The sequence below is a fragment of the Oncorhynchus nerka genome, linkage group LG17 (assembly GCF_034236695.1).
Source record: "Oncorhynchus nerka isolate Pitt River linkage group LG17, Oner_Uvic_2.0, whole genome shotgun sequence".
NCBI classification, from domain to species: domain Eukaryota; kingdom Metazoa; phylum Chordata; class Actinopteri; order Salmoniformes; family Salmonidae; genus Oncorhynchus; species Oncorhynchus nerka.
In genome coordinates this window covers 51,652,268-51,677,805 of record NC_088412.1, presented here as the reverse complement: position 1 = coordinate 51,677,805, position 25,538 = coordinate 51,652,268, and the positions used below count along the sequence as shown (strand labels likewise).

Below are 25,538 nucleotides of genomic sequence, written 5' to 3'. Positions count from 1 at the left end.
AGAAAACGGTTGAATTGAGCTTTTGACTGACACACGATTACAGTAGGTAGTTAAAGAGCTATTCTACTGCAGTCCCACTTTATGGGCTGTCAGCACGTTGGGCTTTTAAAGACGGATAGATGACTAGATTTGAAAGAGACAGATCGATAGATAGAGACAGAGAGAATTCAGAGAGGACAGGGATATACAAGAAGACATCAGTGAACATGGACAAGCGATCCCACTGGGGGAAAAACTGGTTGAATTAATGTTGTTTCAACGTTATTTCGACCTAAAAATTCAACGTGATGACATTGAATCAATGTGGAAAACTGATTGGAATTTCAAAAAGTCATTAATGCAAGGGCATTTATTCGATCGTTTTTTTTTTACCCTGTTTTTTTTAACCTAAATCCAATGACATGGTGACATTTTTTTAAGTCATGTTCTAAAGGCAACTGGTGGGTTTTTTAGATGACTGGTGTTGATTTTATTAACACTTTAGAAGCAGCCAACATATTTTAGGTTTAACCAATTTTTTGTTAATTTCACATTTAAATTCAACCAAATGTAAATCAAAACTAGATGTTGACGTCTGTACCCAGTGGCATGTTTGTAGTCTATTCTTATTCAACCACTTGACTACAGAGCCAACTATAACCCTCTGATGTATGATTAGTTAACAACATTTCCAGGGACACCAATGGATTACCATGTACTTAAATGATTCAGTCTGCGTGACTGGCCAGTTCTGTAGCATCCTGGAGAGTTTGTGTGTCTCTCCTGATCTCTAGTGGTCGGGGAAGGAAGGACAGGAGTAACTCCATTAAAATATAATCTGATTTCTAATTCTGCGTAACCCTCTCTGACTCCAGTTGGAGCGAAAGATGAGTGATGGTTCTTGACTAATCCAGCTAATTAGCTACTGTTTGATTGACACTTAAGATTTAATTACAGGTGAGAACCAGGATAGAGTATGCTGACTTGCATTGGACTGTCCTTTGAGCTTGGCGGTAGTTTGTAAAATTAGGTATGTGCAGTACGTTTCTAAATAATATCCTGTTATGAGTTTTGGTTTTTAAGTATCTCAAGTTTCACCAGGGGTAACTGAGGATGGCTGGAGTTATTATTCTTTTAACACCCTGGCCTTCTCAGTGTGGCTTTGGTCTGTGTGTGTATGCGCATGTGTGCATGCGTGTGTCGGCTAGGAGGAGAAGTCAGTTCCACTGCTCATACCACAGGGTCAGAGGGCACCGTTTACCCAGAATACCCGGCATACGGGTACTTCTTTTCCGAAAAAGTTGTCTTGAAGGCATAAGCAAAGTTACATAATATAATCCTGGGAACCAGGTCGTTGTGTGTTTATGTTTGTGTGTTAATGTGTGTGTGTCCGCATGAGTGGCCAATTTAGTGTGTAGCCCGTCGGTCAGCGAGCAGCTCACAAAGCTGACATCACTAGCTACCTCTGCATGGAAACAATCTCTCAACTAAATCAGATTCTGAGGTCATTCAGAATGAAGAACGTGTCATATCTGGACGTCACTGACACAGTCCAGTGACCATGAAAGGACATACCGGTACATACTAGTGACAAAGATAAACAAGCCAGTGACACATACGGTCAGGCTTGAGAGACGGGCTGTGGGTTGAGGAGGCTAGTGTACAGAACATGTTAGGCTTGTGTGTGTGGGGTGTGTTTGTTAATATTCTGATCATTTGTCCACTCTTACGGATGTCTCTCCTTCTCTACCTTCACATTCTAGACAAGTCATCAACCTGATAAGTAATCTACAATGGCTATTCATGTATTGTAGCTAGTGGCTAAGCTATGCTACACTATCTTCTATATGTGACCCGAAACTGAATTCTAATTATGTAGCAAGTGGCTATGCTAAGCTATTTCATACGGTGTAGTCTGAACCTTTTATGCAATGTAACAGATACCTTTATTTTAGCACGACTAGCTAGCGCAGCTTAATTCTATTCCTCTTCATCTGAGGCTATTATTGTAGCCTTGTGTTCAGGCTGAGGTATGCTCCCAGTCCCTCCTCCTATGTTGTGAAGTCAGTCTATTACCGTGGGCTGACGGAGGGGAGAGTTGATGGTGTATAGTGTTACAGGATGGTGTGCAGAATACAGATGATCTGGATTAAAATAACCATTGTGTATTGACTTGGTCTTGATGAGCAACCTTGTTTCTGGTTTAGTTGATGAGTAACCCTGGTTTAGTTTCCCTGGCACTTTTACCACATGCTAACATTTTAGCATTTGTGGCACAAATCCGATTGTAGTCACCAGACCGATATGACATTTTTCGCACATGTCTAAATCATCCAAAAAGTATCTCAAATTGACAGTGAAGCTTAACAAAGTCACTTTTAGATCATGTGAATGTGATACGCGAAAAATGCTAATACCCATCCCTTGACTTACAGTGGGATTTGTGCCACGAATGCTCAAACGTTAGCATGTGGAAACAATGCCAGGAAAACTAAACCAAAGCATTGATTACTGTCATACCTTGTCCATAGACTGTTTACAAACTGAGGAAACCAATATGTCATTTTGTAATTTGGGTGAACTATCACTTTAAGTAAAGAAGTTGACTTAACCCCTCTTGTCTCTTATTCATTTTTTTTTATTCACTCAGCAATTATACTATCCGTCTCATCGTAGTCGCTAATTGAGAACTTTTAATGTCAACGTGAATTAGGCCTCGAGACTTGCAGTGGAAGGCAGGCTCTCCAGGAAATATTTGACCCTGGAAATGACCGGTTGGCATTTGGAGAGGTTCAGAAATACTCCCGATGTGTTGTGTTTGTAACACAGGTTCAGAAGAGTTAATAGAGTCTTAGTGGCCTTGCATGCACTCCCACCTGTCACATGCATTCCACACACACACACACACACACACACACACACACACACACACACACACACACACACACACACACACACACACACACACACACACACACACACACACACACACACACACACACACACACACACACACACACACACACCAAGCCATTCAAGAATCAAGTTCCTGTGTTCAAACCAACGGGGTTCAAATGGTCCCTCGCTTTTTTCACTCTTCACTGCAGCGGCTTTTTATTTCTATTTTTTTGTCTTTGGATGTTGGCTGATTTGTCTTTTAGACGTGGCTTGTGTTTCAAAAGAACATTCTCCGGACCGTTACATCTGACTGGAAGCTTTTGAAGCATCTCAGATGTCACACAGATATCCCATGCATCCCCCTCCACACCCACCAGTGCTCAACCCCCAGCCTCTAGTGCCCATCACTAGCCACTCACCACTGTGAGGTCCTGACGTCAGATGCTGCACTGTATTTCGGAGGACACCCTCTCTGCCCCATTCTATTCATAAAACTCCACCTCTGTTGAGCTGTGTAGAAAAGAGGACATACTGGCACCTCTCTCTGTTCTCTGTCTCTCTTCACAGTCTCCTCTGACTGTATTTATGTCTTTGGGAAATTATTTTAATTTCATTGTTCTTCATTAACAAGCTGGAACTGGACATATTGGACGTTATTCCCATTGTGAAGAGGGTTCAGTGGTCAAACAGTCAATTGGTTGGACGATCTGACGGTTTTCTGGTTGGACTATAACCACAGAGGGAGTTTTCTGTGTTTGAGGAGAGCAGGGAAGAGACGAGCTAGCTGCTGAGTGAAGGAGTGAAAGAGTATCATCTTGTAATTAGTGGACTGGACTCAGAAAGAGGTGTTGGTTTAAGATAAGGAAAAGGAACAATCACCCTGAGTTCCCATTTAGAGGAAGTACAGGGCGAGGAGGGTTACATTTCATTTCAACCAACCAACAATTGACTGTTGTTTAACCAAGGATGGAAGTTGCTTGTGTTTGAGAAGAGCAGGGAAGGCCTACCGTAGCTGCTGTGCGTGAAGAACACAGGTGGTTACATTACGGTTTAACCAGCCATTGACCATGGTTGACCGCTCTGCTGCGGAACCCACCATGAGCTCCAGTCTGGTCAACTCTCTTGCCAAGGTGTACGACCCCAACCCTCTTCATGGTCAGAAACTGGCCGGGACAAAGCTGATACGTTCACCCACTGGACCTGACAAACAACCCCAGACACCTTCCTCACCCTCTTCCTCATCCTCTTCTCCGGTCATTGTTACATGGTGCGTTGAGACTGAAAGCCGCATGGACTCTCTAAGCAGCCAGATGGAGCGTCTGCTTAACATCCAGGAGACCGTCCTCACCCGGCTGGATGGCCTGTCCCGGGACCTGGGGGGCGTGGGGAGGGAGGTGGCATCTCTCCGGGCCGGGGCCTGGGGGTCGGCTGGAGGTCTGGGCCAGACCCAGGGTAAGACCCAGACCCAGGGGGTGGAGGTGGAGGGTCAGGCCCAGGAGGTGGCTGTGGCCTGTAGGGTGCTCCAGGGGGTGGTGCAGGAGGCCAGCCAGCGAGTGGAGCAGCAGGGGAAGAGGCTGGAGGGAGTGGAGAGGCTGATGGAGGGAATGCATCAGGTCATCGGTTTCATCGGAGAGGTGGTGAAGAGCTCTCTGCTGGCTGAGCTACTGTTTAATAAGCCTGGAGGCTGTAAGGGGGCTAAGGCCAAACAAGCCAGGAAGGTGAGTTTGTATGGGACACTACACACACCACACACGCCCCGAGAAAGGCGTTAGCTGAAACGCATGCCAGTGTCTATAAAGACACGTTGCAATGAAAGAGAATTAAAAGCTTCAATTGTAAATCATAATCACGTGAGTGCTGACCATTTTCATATTGAAGCCAGGGTTCTGTATCTTAATATCAGGGCTGACACACGCCATTGCATATTGAAGCCAGGGTTCTGTAACTTAATATCAGGGCTGACACACGCCATTTGCTGGTCCTCTTTGTATCTTCATTAGAGGCTTCGCTAGCTTGAATCTCCACTCAAAACTTTGAATGTCCATATTCAACCCTGGTCATATCATCTACACAGCATTGGAGAGGACTATAGTGTCTGTGAAATGAGAAAAAAATGATTGGTCTCTGAGAGTTAATATTAGGGTTCCTTATGTGAGCTAAATTCAGTGTCCAGTGAAGGAGTCCAGAAGTCAGAGACTGAGCATTTATAGAGGATACTTGTGTTCGTGGATAAATCTCTGAATGTGTGACATGACTTCTCATGATTCATCAGTCTACCAGTTGGACAGTTGGCTTCGTGGAGGCATCTCCACATATCCAGCATTACACTGTGCATGTCAACCATGCTTAGTCATTTAACTATCCTTCAACCGTTGTATGGAAGTCCTATACTCAAGGCTGAGATAATATTGCCCCAACCTAGAACTAAAGGCAACTGGAGTGCTCGTGGGTTTTTAACTATTCTCAAGGCTTCAACCTAGAACTAAAGGCAACTGGAGTGGTTTTTATGGAAGTCCTATTCTCAAGGCTGAGATAATATTGCCCCAACCTAGAACTAAAGGCAACTGGAGTGGGTTTTTATGGAAGTCCTATTCTCAAGGCTGAGATAATATTGCCCCAACCTAGAACTAAAGGCAACTGGAGTGGGTTTTTATGGAAGTCCTATTCTCAAGGCTGAGATAATATTGCCCCAACCTAGAACTAAAGGCAACTGGAGTGGGTTTTTATGGAAGTCCTATTCTCAAGGCTGAGATAATATTGCCCCAACCTAGAACTAAAGGCAACTGGAGTGGGTTTTTATGGAAGTCCTATTCTCAAGGCTGAGATAATATTGCCCCAACCTAGAACTAAAGGCAACTGGTGGGTTTTTATGGAAGTCCTATTCTCAAGGCTGAGATAATATTGCCCCAACCTAGAACTAAAGGCAACTGGTGGGTTTTTTAGATGACTGGTGTTGATTTTATTAACACTTTAGAAGCAGCCAACATATTTTAGGTTTAACCAATGTTGAACCGTGTGTCTGTTTTCTTTGTGCTTATGTATTCAGGCTAATTTCATATTTACTCATGTGTGTCTGTAAGCTTGTGTGAACTGAACAATACTGTACTCTGTCTGTGTGCGTGATGTGCACACATGAGTCCGGTATCATTTATACCTGCTTTCTGCTGATTCAGTAGCTCTTGTCGGGACCCCTGTAATTGATAGCAACCGTTTTACGGGCTCCTGAACATTTCTGCTATTTTGTATTTTTTTTTGCATTGATCATGATTTTTTATTTTTGGGCATAATGTTTCTGACACTGTTTACTATGACCGAAAAGAGCGTCTGGACATCAGAATAGCTATGATTTGGATGAAGATTTCTACTTCAACGAATCAGAGGCCCAGGACATACATATATCACCCGGGACCAGGCCTTAATCCCCAAGACTCGGAAGAGAAGAAGGCGGCGTTAGAGAGGTCGATGTGAAGGCACCCTGACAAAACTACATCGGCGAGTACATAAACCGCATCCACCCTCCCGTTCTATTGGCAAACACACCGACTGGAGAACACACTTCATTCAAGACTATCAACTGGACGTGAAGAACTGTAATATCCTATGTTTCTCAGAGTCATGGCTGAACACGGACATGTTTAATATACTGTACATCTAGCTGGTTTTTCTATGCATCGGCAGGACAGAACGGCAGCGTCGGGTAATCTCAAGGGGGGAGGTGTGTGTCTCTTTGTTAACATTAGCTGGTGCACAATCTCTAATATTAAGGAAGTCTCGAGGTGCTGCTCGCCTGAGTTAGAAAACCTCATGTTAAGCTGTAGACCATACTATTTACCAAGAGTTTTCATCCATTTTTTATTCACTGCCCAAACTGATTCTGGCACTAAAACCGCATACAAGGAGTGGTATAGGGCCATCAGCAAACAAGAAAATGCTCATGTGGTGCTCCTAGTGGCCGGTGATCTTAATTACGGAAAACTGAAATCCGTCTTACTTCATTTCCACCAACATGTCACCTGTGCAACTAGAAGCAAAAAACCCTAGCTCACCTTTACTCCACATAGAAACACATACAAAGCTCTCCCTCACACTCCATTTGGCAAATCTGACCATAAGTCTATCTTCTTCATTCCCGCTTCCAAGCAAAAACTCAAACCGGAAGTACTATGTTCCAAGATTGATCCAATGGCATTGAGGAGTTTACCACATCAGTCACCAGCTTCATTAAAAAGTGCATCTACGACGTTGTCCCCACAGTGACCGTACGTACATATCCCAACCAGAAGTCATGGATTACAGGTAACATCAGCACCGAGTTAAAGGCTAGAGCTGCCGCTTTCAAGGGGCGGGGCACTAATCCAGAAGCTTTTAAGAAATCCTGCTCCGACAAACCATCATGTAGACAAAGCATCAATACAGGACAAAGATTGAATCCTACTACACCGGCTCTGACTCTTGTCAGATGTGGCAGGGCTTGCTCACTATCATGAATTACAAAGGCAAACCCAGACACAAGCTGCCCAGTGACGTGAGCATACCAGACGAGCTAAATGCCTTCATGCTCGCTTTGAAGCAAGAAACACTGAACCATGCATGAGAGCACCAGCTGTTCCGGGTGACTGTGCGATCACGCTCATTGCCGATGTGAGTTAGACCTTTTAAACAGGTTAACATACACAAGGCTGCAGGGCCAGATGGATTACCAGGACATGTACTCAGAGTATGCGCTGACCAGCTGGCAAGTGTCTTCGCTGACATTTTCAAACTCTCTCTGACCAAGTCTGTAATACCTACATGTTTCAAGCAGACCACCATAGTCCCTGTTCCCAAGAATGCCATGGTACACTGTCTAAATGACTATTTCCCCATAGCAATCACATCTGTAGCCATGAAATGCTTTGAAAGTCAGGGCTCACATCAACACCATCATCCCAGCCTCTCCCTCAGCGTCAGCAAGACAAAAGAGCTGAATGAAGGTCTACAGTAGCCACAACAGCACTGTGTAGGGTAGCACCATGGTGTAGCCGGAGGACAGCTAGCTTCCGTCCTCCTCTGGGTACATGGACTTCAATACAAAACCTAGGATGCTCATGGTTCTCCCTCCATTCCATAAACTTACCCAGTAATTATGACAACTTCCGGATGACGTCCTCCAACCTATCAGAGATCTTGCAGGATGAACTGACATGTTGTCCACCCAATCATAGGATCAGAAAATGTGTCTAGTACTGAAAGCATAAGCTATAGCTAGCTAGCAGTGCATAAAATGTGGTGAGTAGTTGACTCAAAGAGAGAGAGAGAGAATAGTTGAATAGTTTTGAACAAATCAATTTCTTCAGAAATTAAGAAGATGAGAGAGCGCGAGAGCGAGAGGGTGCTAGCAATATTTCTTTTCACTTTCATTTTCTTAGCTAGCTAATGCAGCTTGCTAGTTTAGAATATTCAAACACCCGGCTCAAACAGACGGGATGCTATGTTAGCTAGCTGGCTATGACTATCCAACACTGGAACTCTTCCAAGTCAAGGTAAGCTTTTGTTATACTAATTTACTTCCACCGGGGCCCGCTGGTGTAACTGCTAAACTGCTTACTGACTCTACACTGTAACAGTACTGCATGATTGTAGCGGGTTGACTAACGGTTGCCGGTCTAACTGCTTACTGACTCTACACTGTAACAGTACTGCATGATTGTAGCGGGTTGACTAACGGTTGCCGGTCTAACTGCTTACTGACTCTACACTGTAACAGTACTGCATGATTGTAGCGGGTTGACTAACGGTTGCCGGTCTAACTGCTTACTGACTCTACACTGTAACAGTACTGCATGATTGTAGCGGGTTGACTAACGGTTGCCGGTCTAACTGCTTACTGACTGTACACAGTACTGCATGATTGTAGCGGGTTGACTAACGGTTGCCGGTCTAACCGCTTACTGACTGTAACAGTACTGCATGATTGTAGCGGGTTGACTAACGGTTGCCGGTCTAACCGCTTACTGACTGTAACAGTACTGCATGATTGTAGCGGGTTGACTAACGCATTAGTTCTATTTGCTGTGTTGACTATGACGTTACTTTAACTAATGTGGAGACAATGATGTAGCCTGTGTGTAGCGGTTAGCGGTTACGTTATCAAGGTTTTTGTTGGATTTTCTTTTTGCCTAGTCCCAGACCGCTGATGTATTTTGCATTGAAGTCCACAAATGAATGGAAAAGGTGAGAGGAGGAGAGTGCGTAGATGGCTGCTTTGAAAGTGAACTGTGCTTATGTGTGATCAGGGGTCTATTCATCCTGCCGATTTTGTTGAAAAACATTTCTTAAACGGAAGCAAGTGGAATGAAATTGGGATAAACATACCTAAATTTGTCCAATAGAAACTCTTGTTTGCAACTGCAACTAGTGATTACACCCTATATCAGCTAGATGCAGGCAAGAGTGTGCAAAGTGGCATTGAATGTGTCACTGTCTGTCCATGTGTCACCGTCTGTCACCTCACATTTTTCTCTCAACCTGTGTGTCACCAACATATGTTGTAGCAACCCCATGATGGGTATAGGAAATGTTTGAGTATCACATAGTAACCTGTAACTCGATGTTACATTGAACTGGGTGAACGGAATATGAAGGACAGTCATCCAGCTGTAATAGAAATAAGGCCGTGGTCATAAAAAAAATATTGTTCTCACCTCATCTTTAACGACACCGACCACCACTGACTGGTACCCTGTGTATAAAGCCATGTTCTCATTACTCATATTGTTTTTTATTATTACGTATTTACTTTTCTATTATTTCTCTATTTTCTTTCTCTCTGCATTGTTGGGGAGGACCAGAGTGAAGCATTTCACTGCTAGTCTACACCTGTTGTTTTTCAACACATGTGACTAATACAATAACATAACATTTGACACACACACACACACACACACACACACACACACACACACACACACACACACGCCACACACACCACACACACCACACACACCACACACACACACACACACACACACACACACACACACACACACACACACACACACACACACACACACACACACACACACACACACACACACACACACACACACACACACACACACACACACACACACACACACACACACAGTCTTGCTTAACTAACCTTGTGGGGACACACAATTGATTCCCATTCAAAATACTATTTCCCCTAACCTCTAACCCTAACTCAAAACCTAACCTCAACCCTTTCCAGTTTCTGTTTGTGTTAATTATTCTTGTGGGGACTTCTGGTCCCCATAAGTCTAGTTAGACACGCCACACACACACACACACACACACACACACACACACACACACACACACACACACACACACACACACACACACACACACACACACACACACACACACACACACTGAGATGACATGATAGCCCTCTACTGTTCCTGTCGAGGAGATGATCTGTCCACCATGACATGACAACCATGCTTCAGTTATGATGGCAACCATAGCAAAGGCTACAAACACCTGCATCTGTTTATGAGTAGTGAAAGATACAACTTAACTGTTGCTAACGGAAATGTGCTGCTGTATGCACACTCTGTTATATAATACATGCATGGAATCTGAACTAATAGCTTTCACAGATAATTAAAGCACTCTGGCCATATGTGCAAATTGTTGGTAATGGGAGGTGCAAATGAATGTGCCAACACTTTTGGAGTCTCAAATCTTTCCCTTCTAAATTTCTTTCCATCACTCCCTTCTCTTTATATTCACTATCAGAGCATTAACCTCTAGTGACACCCCATCCCGTGAACGGGACCGTTGTCATCATCCGACACTAATTAGCATAACGCAACGGACATAAATATTACTAGAAAATATTTCTATTCATGAAAATCACAAGTGAAACACAGCTTGAGACACAGCTTAGCCTTTTGTTAATCTGTCATCTCAGATTTTCAAAATATGCTTTACACCCAAAGCTAGACAAGCATTTGTGTAAGTTTATCGATAGCCTAGCATAGCATTTTGTCCAGCTAGCAGCAGGTAACTTGGTCACGGAAATCAGAAAAGCAATCAAATTAAATCGTTTACCTTTGATGAGCTTCGGATGTTTTCACTCACGAGACTCCCAGTTAGAATGTTCCTTTTTTCAAAAAATATTCTTTTTGTAGGCGAAATAGCTCCGTTTGTTCTTCAAGTTTGGCCGAGAAATCGCCCGGAAATTGCAGTCACGAAAACGGCGAAAAATATTCCAAATTAGCTCCATAATATCGACAGAAACATGGCAAACGTTGTTAATAATCAATCCTCAAGGTGTTTTTCAAATATCTATTCGATAATATATCCATCGGGACAATTGGTTTTTCAGTCGGACCGATTGGAGTAATGGCTACCTCTGTATTTTACGCGAGAATCTCTCTGGGAGCATCAGGTGACCACTTGCGCAATGTAGCCGCCTACGGGTATTCTTCAACATAAATGCGTAAAACTACGTCACAATGCTGTAGACACCATCGGGAATACGTAGAAAGAGTAATCTGGTTGATAACCCATTCACTGCTCAATAGGGACTCATTGGAACGCAGCGCTTTCAAAACATGAGGCACTTCCGGATTGGATTTTTCTCAGGCTTTCGCCTGCAACATCAGTTCTGTTATACTCACAGACAATATTTTTACAGTTTTGGAAACTTTAGAGTGTTTTCTATCCTAAGCTGTCAATTATATGCATATTCTAGCATCTTGTCCTGACAGTTTTTTTTCCAACAATGAAAATATTGCCCCCTAGTCACAAAAGGTTAACAAGTCACATAATAAGTTATATGGACTCAACCTGTGTGCACTAACAGGGTTTAACATTATTTGTTGATGACTACCTCATCTCTGTACCACACACACATACAATTATCTGTAAGGTCCCTCAGTCGAGCAGTGAATTTCACCCACAAAAACCAGGGAGTCCAATGCCTCGCAAAGAAGGGCATCTATTGGTAGACGGGTGAAAAAAAAAAGCAGTCATTGAATATACCTTTGACCATGAAGTTCTGAGTTATTAATTCCACTTTGGATGGTGTATCAATACATCCAGTCACCACAAAGATACAGGCGTCCTTCCTAACTCAGTTGCAGGAGAGGAAGGAAACCACTCAGGGATTTTCACCATGAGGCCAATAGTGACTTTAAAACAGTTACAGAGTTAACTTTTTAACTTTTAACTTTGCTTGAAAATCTATGTCAAAGATCTGAAAAAAGGTTGTCTAGCAATGACCAATTTGACAGAGCTTGAAACATTTTGAAAATTATAAATGGGGAAAATGTTCCACATTCCAGGTGTGGGTCTTTCTGGGTAAGTCTCCAAGAGCTTTCCACATCTGTAATTGCTGCCAAAGGTGATTCTCAGCAGTTTGAATACTTCATAGCATTAACCAAGATATATTAGTGTTTTCATGATTTTTTGATGTTTGATGATGTTTCTATTTTTCTTCCACTTTGACATTTTCGTCGACAAAAAAAAAGACAATTAAATCTGATTTAATTTGAATTGTTTTGTTTTAACACAACAAAATGTGGAAAAAGTCAAGAAGTGTGAATACTTTCTGAAGGCGCTGTATACTTCGCACATGTTTTTTTTAGTGGTACCAGGCTGCCTTCAGGCGAGTCTTGAGGCTGGTGGGTGTCCTAGAGCAAAACAAGACTCACCTTTTCCATAGAGGGGTCATATTAGTGTGTAGCCCATACTGTTCGGACGTTACAAACAGAAGTTGGCCGACATTGGAGGATGTGGGGGATTGAAACGCAGCCCATGCAAAAAAAAACAAATATCTCTAGCTTAAACGGACAGCTTTTCATGGGGATTTCTTCGGTTTGCTATGTGAGTTTAATGTTTTTATGTCTCCTCCTCTCTCCCTGTCAGCTGAAGGGCAACGGGATGAGGGATGGGAAGGACAAGGCCAAGCTCAGCCTGAAGTGCCTGAAAGCCCAGAAGAAGAAGCCTCCAGATGCATCAGGTAGCAGAGATAGACACACAAACTTCACCTCAACTTTTAACACAATGAAGCAGTCAAATAAATGTAAATGAACTAGAGCAGGAGTGCTCTTTGGTAATACACATCCAATGAAGGCTGCTCTTTGAAAGTAAGGATGATTGTTTCAGGAAAATGAAGATGTTGATGGGGTGAATCTACCCCAAAGCATGATGTTGTCTGCTCTGTTTGTCCCTCCTCAGACTCTGTAGAGGCCCTCCTTCTAGACCAGGTAGAGAAGCTCAACAGGCATAATGCTGAGCGTTCCCATGGTAATGGGGTGGTTCTGGACATGCCCCACATCCCTGTTGTCCAATACATGGAAGAGCTAGAGGGGAATGGGGAGGAGAAGAGGAAAACCCCTGAGCAGGAGGAAGAGCAGAGGGCCAGAGAAGAAGAGGAAGGGGAGGGGGATATATTTGGTGAATCTGACCCCGAGGAAGAGGAGGGAAGAGAGGGAGAGGCACTGAAGATTAAGGTGGAGCACGTTCAAGAAGAAGACGGGGAGAAGAGAGGGGAAGGAGGGGAGAAAGAGTCATCAGAACCTCTAGAAAGGTACCTTTCGACACTCAACCCATCTTATGACATTATTACTATGACTGTAAATCTCAACTTCTGTATTCTCTTACCAAAATAACTACTGGCAGTTACTTACTTAACACAATTGATAGTTGTTTTGATGTTTGTTGGTTATTTAGTTCTGCGGAGTTAGGTGAGGTGGCTGCCTGCAGTAAACGTGGAATCAAAGAGGAGTATTGGGTGAAAGATAACTTGAAGAAGAGTCGAGTGGAGGAAAGGAAAGAGGGGGAAGAGGAGGGAGTTCCTGAGGGTTCAGAGCTTCAGGCTGCCCAATCAGAGGCAGAGAAGACGGAGAAGGAAGAGGAGGTGGATGATGGACAGCCAAAAGAGTACATCATTGGTAAGGTTCATCATTTTTCAGAAACTGGCAAATGTTTGAAAACAAAGCTAATTTGGACTTTTGTTGCCATTCTGGCAACATTCATAAAATAAAATAGGGTAGTGAGATATTATCTGTAAATTAAGTTAAGTATCTTGATATTACCCTGGATAGGCAAGCAGTCTGAAAAACATTCAGAAACTCTAACTACTACTGTCTTTCTAGTTAGGGACATTAGACTTTCAGTCACTCACACCACAGATCACATTACATTACACTTCTGACTACATTCCCAGAGCCAGATGAACTCGTGTATAACATGTTTAATGTCTCCGTGTCCAGAATACAGGACATTAATAGCCAATGCTAGTATGCTAGTAGATACAGTTGAAGTCAGAAGTTTACATTCACCTTAACCAAATACATTTAAACTCAGTTTTTCCCAATTCCTGACATTTAATCCTAGTAAAGGTTTCCTGTCTTAGGTCAGTTAGGATCACCACTTTATTTTAAGAATTTGACATGATAAATATCATACATCATAAATAACAGAATAATAATAGTGAGTGATTTATTTCAGCTTCCATTTCTTAAATCACATTCTCAGTTTACATATACTTATGTAAACTTACATATACTTAATACTTACATATATATACTTACATATACTTAATTAGTATTTGGTAGCATTGCCTTTAAATTGTTTTCTTTAAACGTTTTGGGTAACCTTCCACAAGCTTCCCACAATAAGTTGGGTGAGTTTTGGCCCATTTCCTCCTGACAGATGGTGGAACTGAGTCAGGTTTGTAGGCCTCCTTGCTTGCACACGCTTTTTCAGATCTGCCCACAAATGTTCTATTGGATTGAGGTCAGGGCTTTGTGATGGACACTCCAATACCTTGACTATGTTCTCCTTAAGCTATTTTGCCACAACTTTGGAAGTATGCTTGGGGTCATTGTCCATTTGGAAGACCCATTTGCAACTAAGCTTTAACTTCTTGACTGATGTCTTGAGATGTTGCTTTAATATATCCACATAATTTTTCACCCTCATGATGCCATCTATTTTGTGAAGTGCACCAGTCCCTCCTGCAGCAAAGCACCCCCACAACATGATGCTGCTACCCCCGTGCTTCACGGTTGGGATGGTGTTCTTCGGCTTGCAAGCTTCCCCCTTTTTCCTCCAAACATAACAATGGTCATTATGGCCCAACAGTTCTATTTTTGTTTCATCAGACCAGAGGACATTTCTCCAAAAATTACGATACGCTAGTCTGGGTTTTTTATGGCGGTTTTGGAGCAGTGGCTTCTTCCTTGCTGAGTGGCCTTTCTGGTTATGTTGATATAGGACTCGTTTTACTGTGGATATAGATACTTTTGTACCTGTTTTCTCCAGCATCTCCTTTGCTGTTGTTCTGGGATTGATTTGCACTTTTCGCACCAAAGTATGTTCATCTCTAGGAGACAGAACACATCTCCTTCCTCAGCGTTACGACGGCTGCATGGTCCCATGGTGTTTATACTTGCGTACTATTGTTTGTACAGATGAACGTGGTACCTTCAGGCATTTGGAAATTGCTCCCAAGGATGAACCAGACTTTTGGAGGTCTACAATTTTCTAAGGTCTTTGCTGATTTCTTTTGCTTTTCATATGATGTCAAGCAAAGAGGCACTGAGTTTGAAGGTAGGTCTTGAAATACATCCACAGGTACGCCTCCATTTGACTCAAATGATGTCAATTAGCCTATCAGAAGCTTCTAAAGCCATCAACTTAGTATATGTCAACTTCTGACCCACTGGAATTGTGACAGTGAATTATAAATGAAATATTCTGTCTGGAAACAATTGTTGGAAAAATGACTTGTGTCATGCACAAAGTAGATGTCCTATCCGACTTGCCAAAACAATAGTTTGTTAACAAGAAATTTGTGGAGTGGTTGAAAAACGAGTTTTAATGACTCCAACCTAAGTGTATGTAAACTTCTGACTTCAACTGTACCTGTAGACTTCCAGACTATACACTAATGCTAGTTTGCAACTTCTTCCAAGCTGCACGCAGAGGTATAAAAATGGTATCCACGAGTTCATCTGACTCTGGGGAAATGGATTGCCTTTAACACCAGGCATGTACTTCACACACATGACACAGCTGGCATATTGGATTATGAAATGCTGGCATTACGCCATATGATCTGTTGTGTTACTTATCCCTTTCCTCCATCTCTCTCTCTTCTCTCCAGACTCTAGCCCTCCGCCAGCAGCCCCCTTTGACCACCGCATCGTGACTCCGAAACCTCACCAGGTTACTACCTTCTACACCATTAACAGAGAGGAGGTCCTAGGAGGGTGAGTTGGGAGGAGAGAGAGAGAGAGAGAGAGAGACATGGAGAGAGACATGGAGAGAGACATGGAGAGAGACATGAGAGACATGGGAGAGAGAGAGTGAGAGACATGGAGAGAGAGACAGGGAGAGACATGGAGAGAGACAGGGAGAGAGAAAGAGAGAGACATGGAGAGAGAGAGGATGGCAGGCCCAGGCAGGGGATCCATAATACACTCACAGTTCAATTAGACCCTCAAACCCCCAACCTCAGCTCTCATAACATCACAGTCAGGCCATGGATTTTTACTCCACAGTATGTGAAAACAACCCCCCTCAGTTGGAATGAAATCAGGGGAAATCTCACACTTGTGGTGGGGCCAGTATTTTCCAGAGCTGTTTTAAATGCCCTCTCAATGGCAGATGATTAGACGTGTGTGTGTGTGTGTGTGTGTGTGTGTGTGTGTGTGTGTGTGTGTGTGAGTGAGTACGCGCACGCAGTGGTAGAAAAAGTACCCAATCAAACTTGAGAAACATTTAAGATTCATAGAAAATAACTCAAGTAAAAGTGAAAGTCACCATGTACACCAAGTACAATTATTTGGTTTTAAATATACTTAAGTATCAAAAGTAAAAGTGTAAATAATTTAAATTCCTTAATATTATGCATGTCAGACATCACAATTTTCTTCTTTTTTAAAATGACGTTTAGCCAGGGGCTCCAAGACTCAGACATAATTTACAAATTAAGCGTTTTTTACAAGCGTTCAAAATGTAACGAGTACTTTGGGTGTCAGGGAAAATGTATGGAGTAAAAAATACATTATTGTCATTAGGAATGTAGTGATGTAAAAGTACAAGTAATCAAAAATATAATAGTAAAGTACAGATACCCCCCCAAAATGACTTAAGTAGTACTTTAAAGTATTTTTTACTTAAGGACTTTACACCACTGTGTGTGTGTGTGACAGGGGTCTCTGATGCAACCAGCCAGTGTTGAAGCCTGTGTGTGTGTGTGTGTGTGTGTGTGTGAGACAGGCCTTTCTGATGCAACCAGCCAGTCCGCCAGTGTTAAACCCAGGCTCTGTATCTGCTGATTACTGTATTACTGCTCTGCACGCTAACACATCTCCCAGATAGCTGCAATGGTGACACATAATTTATATTACTGATTGACGTCATTACAGAGAGAGAGAGAGAGAGGGTGTGTTTGCCATGCCTACGCCCTACAATGACAACCCCAAAAGCCTGATATAGAAAATAAACATTACTATAAGGTTATTACCATACTATCCTTAATCAAAAACTAAACTAATTAAACAAAAAGATGTCATCACTATTTATGAACGTGTTTCTCTGTTTGTGACCTTGGGTCCATCAATCTGTCACTCTCTCTTCAACAGGGGACGTTTTGGACAAGTCCATAAATGTGTAGAGAACTCTTCTGGACTGAAGCTGGCTGCCAAGATTATCAAAGCCAGGAGCCAGAAAGAGAAGGTAAAGACCTTGATCTAAATATTACACCTGAAACAGATACTTTAATAGAGGCCTCCCAGGTATATATTTCACACATCGATGGCATATGTCGTAAAGAATTCGTATATCCCAAATGACACCCCATTCCCTATCTAGTGCACTACTTTTGATCAGGGCCCTGGTCAAAAGCAATGCTCTACATAGGGAGTACAGTGCCATTTGGAAAGGGGCCATTATGTCAGTTGTACAGTATGTGTCCAATGTCCCATCCATGAAGATGGAAAGATATTTTATAATAGCACAACGCCATGAAGAATAGAGAAACATTTTTAAATAGATATAAGCTTAATCCCCCCCTAATACTCACGGCACATGAGTCAGTCTCATCTCAGCTTAGTGTGACATGTGAGATGAGATAGCCATCAGATGTCTGTGGCAGTGCATCGCTGAGTGGCTACGTTGTCATTTCAGATATTCATAAAGTGTAGTTAACCAGGCTCAAAGCCGTAGCTGGCTCAAGTTTCTGTCTGGTGTTGTAGGTCTCAAAAACGGACCCTGTTGGGTGTCTGTCTGTCTGTCTGTCTGTCTGTCTGTCTGTCTGTCTGTCTGTCTGTCTGTCTGTCTGTCTGTCTGTCTGTCTGTCTGTCTGTCTGTCTGTCTGTCTGTCTGTCTGTCTGTCTGTCTGTCTGTCTGTCTGTCTGTCTGTCCGTCCGTCCGTCCGTCCGTCCGTCCGTCCGTCCGTCCGTCCGTCCGTCCGTCCGTCCGTCCGTCCGTCCGTCCGTCTGTCTAAAGTATTGTCCTGTTTCCCAGGACGTGGTGAAGAATGAGATCCAGGTGATGAACCAACTCAATCACGCCAACCTGATCCAGCTCTACGCTGCCTTCGAGTCACACCACGACATCATCCTCGTCATGGAATAGTGGGTCTCTCTCTCTCTCTCTTATTCTCTGTATATATACAGGTATATGTATGAGTTTGTATCTGTGGCCTTTGAAATGTTTGAATCCTTCCGTTTGTGGTGTGATTTTGAAGATTCAAATAAAGTATCTAAAGTGTGTGTATTTCTCCTCTTTGCGCTACACCATATATCACCGGTCTATATTCCTGTGTGTGACGGGATCTCTCTCCGCTCTACCACCCAGAATGTGTGTGTGACTGGATCTCTCTCCGCTCTACCACCCAGAATGTGTGTGTGACTGGATCTCTCTCCGCTCTACCACCCAGAATGTGTGTGTGACTGGATCTCTCTCCGCTCTACCACCCAGAATGTGTGTGTGACTGGATCTCTCTCCGCTCTACCACCCAGAATGTGTGTGTGACTGGATCTCTCTCCGCTCTACCACCCAGAATGTGTTTGTGACTGGATCTCTCTCCGCTCTACCACCCAGAATGTGTGTGTGACTGTATTTCTCACCTCTACACAGTGTGGATGGAGGGGAGCTGTTTGACCGGATCATAGACGAGAACTACAACCTGACAGAGCTGGATACGGTGCTGTTCATCAAACAGATCTGTGAGGGATTACAGTACATGCACAAGATGTACATCTTACATCTTGACCTCAAGGTATATGACACACACTTTAGGTCTTCGTTTGCCATTCAAATCGAAACCCATTTTATTTGTCACATGCGCCCGAATGCAACAGGTGTAGAAGTTACTGCGAACTGCCTACTTACGAGTCCTTAACCAACAACGCAGTTCAAGAAATATAGTTTTGAAAATATTTACTAAATAAACTGAAGTACTAATTAAAATAAAACGTAACACAATACATTTACAATAGCGAGGCTATATATGGGGGAGGGGGGTAAATGTAAATAGTCTGGCTGGCCATTTGATTAATTGTTCAGCAGTCTTATGGGTTTGTGGGTAGGAGCTTTTTGGACCTAAACTTGGCTTTCCGGTACCGCTTGCCATGCGGTAGCAGAGAGAACAGTCTATGACTTGGGTGACTGGAGTCTTTGACAATTTTTTGGGGCCTTCCTCTGACACGCCTAGTATATAGGTTCTGGATGGCAGGAAGCTTGACCCCAGTGATGTACTGGGCTATACGCACTACCCTCTGTAGTGCCTTTAATTTATTTTATTTTTTTACCTTTATTTAACTAGGCAAGTCAGTTAAGAACAAATTCTTATTTTCAATGACAGCCTAGGAACAGTGGGTTAACTGCCTGTTCAGGGGCAGAACGACAGATTTGTACCTTGTCAGCTCGGGGGTTTGAACTCGCAACCTTCCGGTTACTAGTCCAACGCTCTAACCACTAGGCTACCCTGCCGCCCCGCCTTACGGTCGGATGCCGAGCAGTTGCCATACCAGGCGGTGATGCAACCGGTCAGGATGTTCTCGATGGTGCAGCTGTAGAACGTTTTGAGGATCCATCTCTTTCCCATTTTCTCCTCCACCTGTGCACTTCTCTCTATTTATCTTTATTGAAGACCTTGCCTGTATCGCCACCTTTCGGTCATTGTCTTAGAATAGGTAGCTAGTTTCTTCGTCTCACTCTCTTGTGTCCTTTCCTAGCCGGAGAACATTCTGTGTGTGAGCAGAGCTACAAACAAAATCAAAATAATAGACTTTGGGCTTGCAAGAAGGTACGATACACATATCTACAGTATATATGGTCAATTTCTCTGTCTCTCTCATTCTCTACATGTTCTTATTAACACTCTTCTCTCTTCATTCCCTCCTCTATCCCTGTCTCAGGTATAAGCCCAGGGAAAAGTTGAGGGTTAATTTTGGAACGCCGGAATTCCTAGCTCCGGAAGTCATCAACTATGAATTTGTCTCATTCCCCACAGACATGTGGAGTCTGGGGGTCATCACATACATGCTGTGAGTCCTCATAAACAATAACATTTCCAGCGACATGGATTTAATTCAACGTGCTGACACCTAAATAACACTATTCAAAGGGAAAGGGAACAAGGTATTAATAGCTAACGTTTCAGCCTCCTAGCCTTTGTCAGAGCTTTTGTGATCACTTATCCTCAATGCCATCACTGTGGCTCACCTCTCTCGCTGTGCCTCCAGGCTGACTGGTCTGTCTCCATTCCTTGGTGACGATGACAACGAGACACTGAACAACATCCTTGCCTGTCAGTGGAACTTTGAGGAGGAGGAGTTCACCGACATCTCTGAGGAGGCCAAAGACTTCATTGCGCGCCTGCTGATCAAGAGCAATAGGTAAAAGTTACTGTGCGTTACTTTTTGTGCCTAGGGTTGTATTATTATTCAGTTGTAGACCTGTGTATCCCTGTGATAGTGTGTGTTTCAATCATGTGTTTGTGGGTGTGTTCCCTAGTTGGAGGATGAGTGCCTCACAGTCACTGAAACATTCCTGGCTGTCGGACCGTAATCTTCACTACCGCCTGCATCAGAAGGTAAAACACACGCACGCACGCACGCACGCACGCGCACGCACGCACGCACGCACGCACGCACGCACGCACGCACACACACACACACACACACACACACACACACACACACACACACACACACACACACACACACACACACACACACACACACTACTTTCCATCCTTGAGATTTGTTTGGTATGATGCATTTAACCCATTTGTATCACAGTACATTAACATGGTAAACACACTGTACATTTTCTTACAGAAAAATAAGTGCCACTCAACGCATCCTCACCCTCCCCGAAAATCTAGACCGGTAAGCCCTCAAAACCACCCAGCCAACCAGCTCACAAACATTCTTGACTTTCCTTTCATCTATATTCACAAATATACTGTAGGTGCCAAACATTAGGGGCTTATTCAGTCTTTCTTTTCTATTGGTTTAGTCCCCCATCCAGAATGAGTCTCCCCTCCAAAAGGACTCCCAAGACCCTGTGGGCACCTTATGATGACACGGGCAGGTGCCTATCGTTGACACTGGGGCCAGGGGCGGGGCCCAACCTGGACCAACACTGCTGTACCTGTATGGCTATTCGATCACTACTCTCTGCACTGCCTCACATCCTCGCATTCGTTATCTTTGCACCGCGGCTCGCTATAGCTCTCGCCACAGATGGGAGGGTGTGAGGCCGGCAGGAAGTTAATGGGTTGCATTTCTACCTCCAAACCCAGCCCCCTCCCACTCTGTTACTCTGGCCACAACATCACCAAAGACTCTCAGCTAACAACCCAGCTAACAATGTCCACAGTGGCGCGCGGTTCACCATGCGATCATTCAGTCCAGCAAGCACAAGAAGAAGGAACCTTCGCCATGACAAGGGAAGAGGGGATTGCAGGTGGGGTGGCCAACAACTGTTTGTTCAGCAGCTGAATGTCCCTTATGGGCCAGTGTATTGCTCTCCTAGCTTCAGTTGGGTAACTGAAAGAACCCCGTTGGGACAGAGCGGACATGTGCAGCCCCCGAGCTGAGGTTTAGGAGGAGGGCTTCTAGTCTGAGAGGACATCATGCACAGCCCCTCGGACCCAGTAAGGCATCATCCTGCTGAATGAAAGATGAGGCGTGGCGTGAAATAGCGGAGTGCCCGTTTTCCCCCAGTAGAAATTGTATCCAGTATTGATGTAGTATTTATTATATTGCAATGGATGTGGAGTAACGGTTACCTAAAACTTGACATTACTTGATAAAGAAACGTATGTGTTAATATGATGGCTACCGTCATAATAGTTTTGTGTAATTAATAAAGGTATTTTGCACAGTCACATGTTATAAGCATCATGCCCTGAACTTTAATGGATCACTATCGAGTACAAACGGAACCCCCATCCTGTTATTTATGTACATTTTCAGCATACTGTGGATGTGAAATACCTTATCATAGGTCTAGTTTACCAAGTCTTGTCATACCAGTGCTTTTTTATTTATTTCAGAGGTTTTGAATTAGAAGTCTGGTGTGGGAGCATTTCTTGTCCTCGTATTTTCCTAGCATAGTTTCTAGTTAGGAGTGCTTTTTTTCTTCTTTACATTTGACAATACCATTTCTTCTTCATTTGCCCCATTGAAGTTGGTTGTATTAATTGATTGAAATTGGAACATTAACAGATTATTCCTTAGTATTTCCCATTGCTGCTAACGTTACTTTCTCCTGGCACCACAGGTGTGAATTTACTATAAAAACCACCTCTGTGCTTGCATGCTGTTGGCTTGACCTTTGACCCTGCTTTGCTTTGGCCATTTGGAGTAGCCCTCTCACCTTCCATGAAGGCATACTACTGAACACTACCTATATGATTGAATAATTCATGTTTATCACTGAAGTTAGTCGCCATCCACTGGGCACAGATGTCAGTTCGACGTCTAGTTTTGATTTACATTTGGTTCAGTTGTCAACTAACGTGAATTCAATAATTATTTAGGTTAAAAGATTTATGTTAAAAGTTGGGTGAAAAAAGACGAAATGCCCTCACGTTGATAACGTAAATCCAATTATACTGAACAAAAATATTTACACAACATGTAAAGTGTTGGTCCCATGTTTCATGAGCTGAAACAAGGGGCAGGCCCCCCCCCCCACATTCTGAAATTGCATTTTTGTCCCCCCTCAGTTTTATCATTGGAATGTGATACTAAACGAGGCAACGGTGTGCTTTAGGACCATGCAGACGCCTCCGAGCGGTCGGGTAGGCTGTTGTTAAAACCAAAGTTACATCCCAGATTATCACACAGGTGCACCTTGTGCTAGGGACAGTAAATGGCCACTCTAAAATATGCAGTTTTGTCACACAACACAATGCCACAGATGTCTCACGTTTTGAGGAAGCGTGCAATTGGCATGCTGAGTGCAGGAATGTCCACCAGAGCTGTTGCCAGAGAACTGAATGTTAATTTCTCTACCATAACCACATCCAACGTCATTTTAGAGAATTTGGCAGTATGTCCAACCGGCCTCAAAACCGCAGACCACATGTAACAGTCAAGGACCTCCACATCTGGCTTCCTCACCTGCGGGATTGTTTGGGAACAGCCACACAGACAGCTGATGAAACTAAGGAGTATTTCTGTCTTTAATAATGGCCTTTTGTGGGGAAAAACTCATTCTGATTGGCTGGGCCTGACTCCCCAGTGGGCGGGCCTATGCCCACCCAGGCCCACCCATGGCTGCCCCCCTGCCCAGTCATGTGAAATACATAGATTAGGGTTTAATTTATTATTTTCAATGAATTTATTTCCCTGTATGAACTGTAAATCAGTGAAATTGTTGACATTTTTTTGCACGTTTTTGTTCCATATAGTTTTACATGTTTATTCAACATCATCACATAGATTTTTGGGTTTTAAATTACATGGAAACAACGCTGATTCAACCAGTGCCAGTCTATTTGTGCTCTCACACCAACTTCTTGTCACTCATTGTCATGTCAATTATAATTAGCTTGACACTGACAGCAATGAAGTTCGCAAGAGCACAAACTGATCTGGGACCAGGCTATGAAGTTAGAATTCATGTTCATGAGTTGTCTTGGTTCCTAAACAGATTTGACTTGAAACGCAAGGCTTAGCGTCCATGAGAAGGGTATATAGTAGTATATAAGACCCAGGAAAGAATAAAACACATAAAAGAAGAGTTGATTTATTTATTTGTGTTCTACTGATAACATTTGAAGTGTTTGAGACTGTAGATCTAAATAAAATAACGATGTGTGTATTATTGCCTCGCTATTCTCAAACTATGGATAGTGGGTTGATTATTATTTGGTCAGATATTGATTGATTGTCAGATTATTTCTTGGTCAGATGTGCCCTCCATGATATCAAGTTGTTCTCTTTATACCCTTTCAAAGTGGAAAAGCGTTGTGAATTGTTACAAAATATGTGAATTGTTTTTCCTGTGATGAGTCCTAGATAGAAATGTAGAAAGATAAATAAATAAAAATCCTGACATGATTTATTCCTGGTTTTACTCTACAATGTGAACAATACTTTAATTGACAGTATAGAGAAAGTTAATTGAAATGAGTTATGGAAAACCGTGAGGCAGTAGAATCCTCCTATTGTCTACAACAGGGATGGGCAACTTGTGTTTCCCCCACCTTGCGAGCAAAACATTTTAGCATCCCCCTTTTAACAGCGGAGAGAAAAAATATAGGTTTAGAGTTAATTTCCTGCAATTTTGCAAATTTTGCCATAGGGTTGAGGGAAATGTTTACAGTTTTTAATAGGATATTTGAGTGAGTAAAAAAATCAATGGGGGGTCGGTAATTTGACCAAGTTTAGATAGCTGGCCGCTAGACTAATTTATGAATCTAAAAATGTTTTGCTGACATGGGCTATTTGAGTGACTGAAATAACAAGAGAAAAACTGCTGAATCACAACCAAATTTCCCCTCTTTTGTAGCCCTGTGGGATCCCTGTTGGACAGGGCATATCAATCAGTAATAATTTGGAGACTTTTGTTTATGTCTGATACTGGCCACCAGAGAGCAGTATTAGACGGCAACAACCAACCCTCATACTGACTGAGGCAGCCCCATATTTCAGTATTAGACGGCAACAACCAACCCTCATACTGACTGAGGCAGCCCCATATTTCAGTATTAGACGGCAACAACCAACCCTCATACTGACTGAGGCAGCCCCATATTTCAGTATTAGACGGCAACAACCAACCCTCATACTGACTGAGGCAGCCCCATATTTCAGTATTAGACGGCAACAATCAACCCTCATACTGACTGAGGCAGCCCCATATTTCAGTATTAGACGGCAACAACCAACCCTCATACTGACTGAGGCAGCCCCATATTTCAGTATTAGACGGCAACAACCAACCCTCATACTGACTGAGGCAGCCCCATATTTCAGTATTAGACGGCAACAATCAACCCTCATACTGACTGAGGCAGCCCCATATTTCAGTATTAGACGGCAACAACCAACCCTCATACTGACTGAGGCAGCCCCATATTTCAGTATTAGACGGCAACAACCAACCCTCATACTGACTGAGGCAGCCCCATATTTCAGTATTAGACG

At 43.2% G+C, this 25,538-nt stretch overlaps 1 protein-coding gene across 2 annotated transcripts in view; it reads left to right on the top strand.

Moving 5' to 3' along the window:
* The window catches only part of LOC115145396 (myosin light chain kinase family member 4-like), a 68,196-nt gene extending 43,752 nt beyond the window's left edge, over positions 1-24,444 (top strand). The window contains exons 1-14 of one of the 2 annotated variants that reach the window (XM_029686927.2): positions 3,378-4,595; positions 12,778-12,871; positions 13,090-13,441; positions 13,585-13,805; positions 16,025-16,130; positions 17,508-17,601; positions 18,391-18,500; positions 19,006-19,147; positions 20,106-20,176; positions 20,289-20,417; positions 20,616-20,768; positions 20,887-20,965; positions 21,213-21,263; positions 21,394-24,444. In XM_029686927.2, the coding sequence (XP_029542787.2) occupies positions 3,945-4,595; positions 12,778-12,871; positions 13,090-13,441; positions 13,585-13,805; positions 16,025-16,130; positions 17,508-17,601; positions 18,391-18,500; positions 19,006-19,147; positions 20,106-20,176; positions 20,289-20,417; positions 20,616-20,768; positions 20,887-20,965; positions 21,213-21,263; positions 21,394-21,456 (2,316 nt within the window). In that variant the 5' untranslated portion in view covers positions 3,378-3,944 and the 3' untranslated portion in view covers positions 21,457-24,444. Of the gene's footprint in view, positions 1-3,377; positions 4,596-12,777; positions 12,872-13,089; positions 13,442-13,584; positions 13,806-16,024; positions 16,131-17,507; positions 17,602-18,390; positions 18,501-19,005; positions 19,148-20,105; positions 20,177-20,288; positions 20,418-20,615; positions 20,769-20,886; positions 20,966-21,212; positions 21,264-21,393 lie in introns of those variants that run through there. The other variant, XM_065003222.1, reaches the window with a different exon arrangement.
* Positions 24,445-25,538: the final 1,094 nt, after the last annotated feature.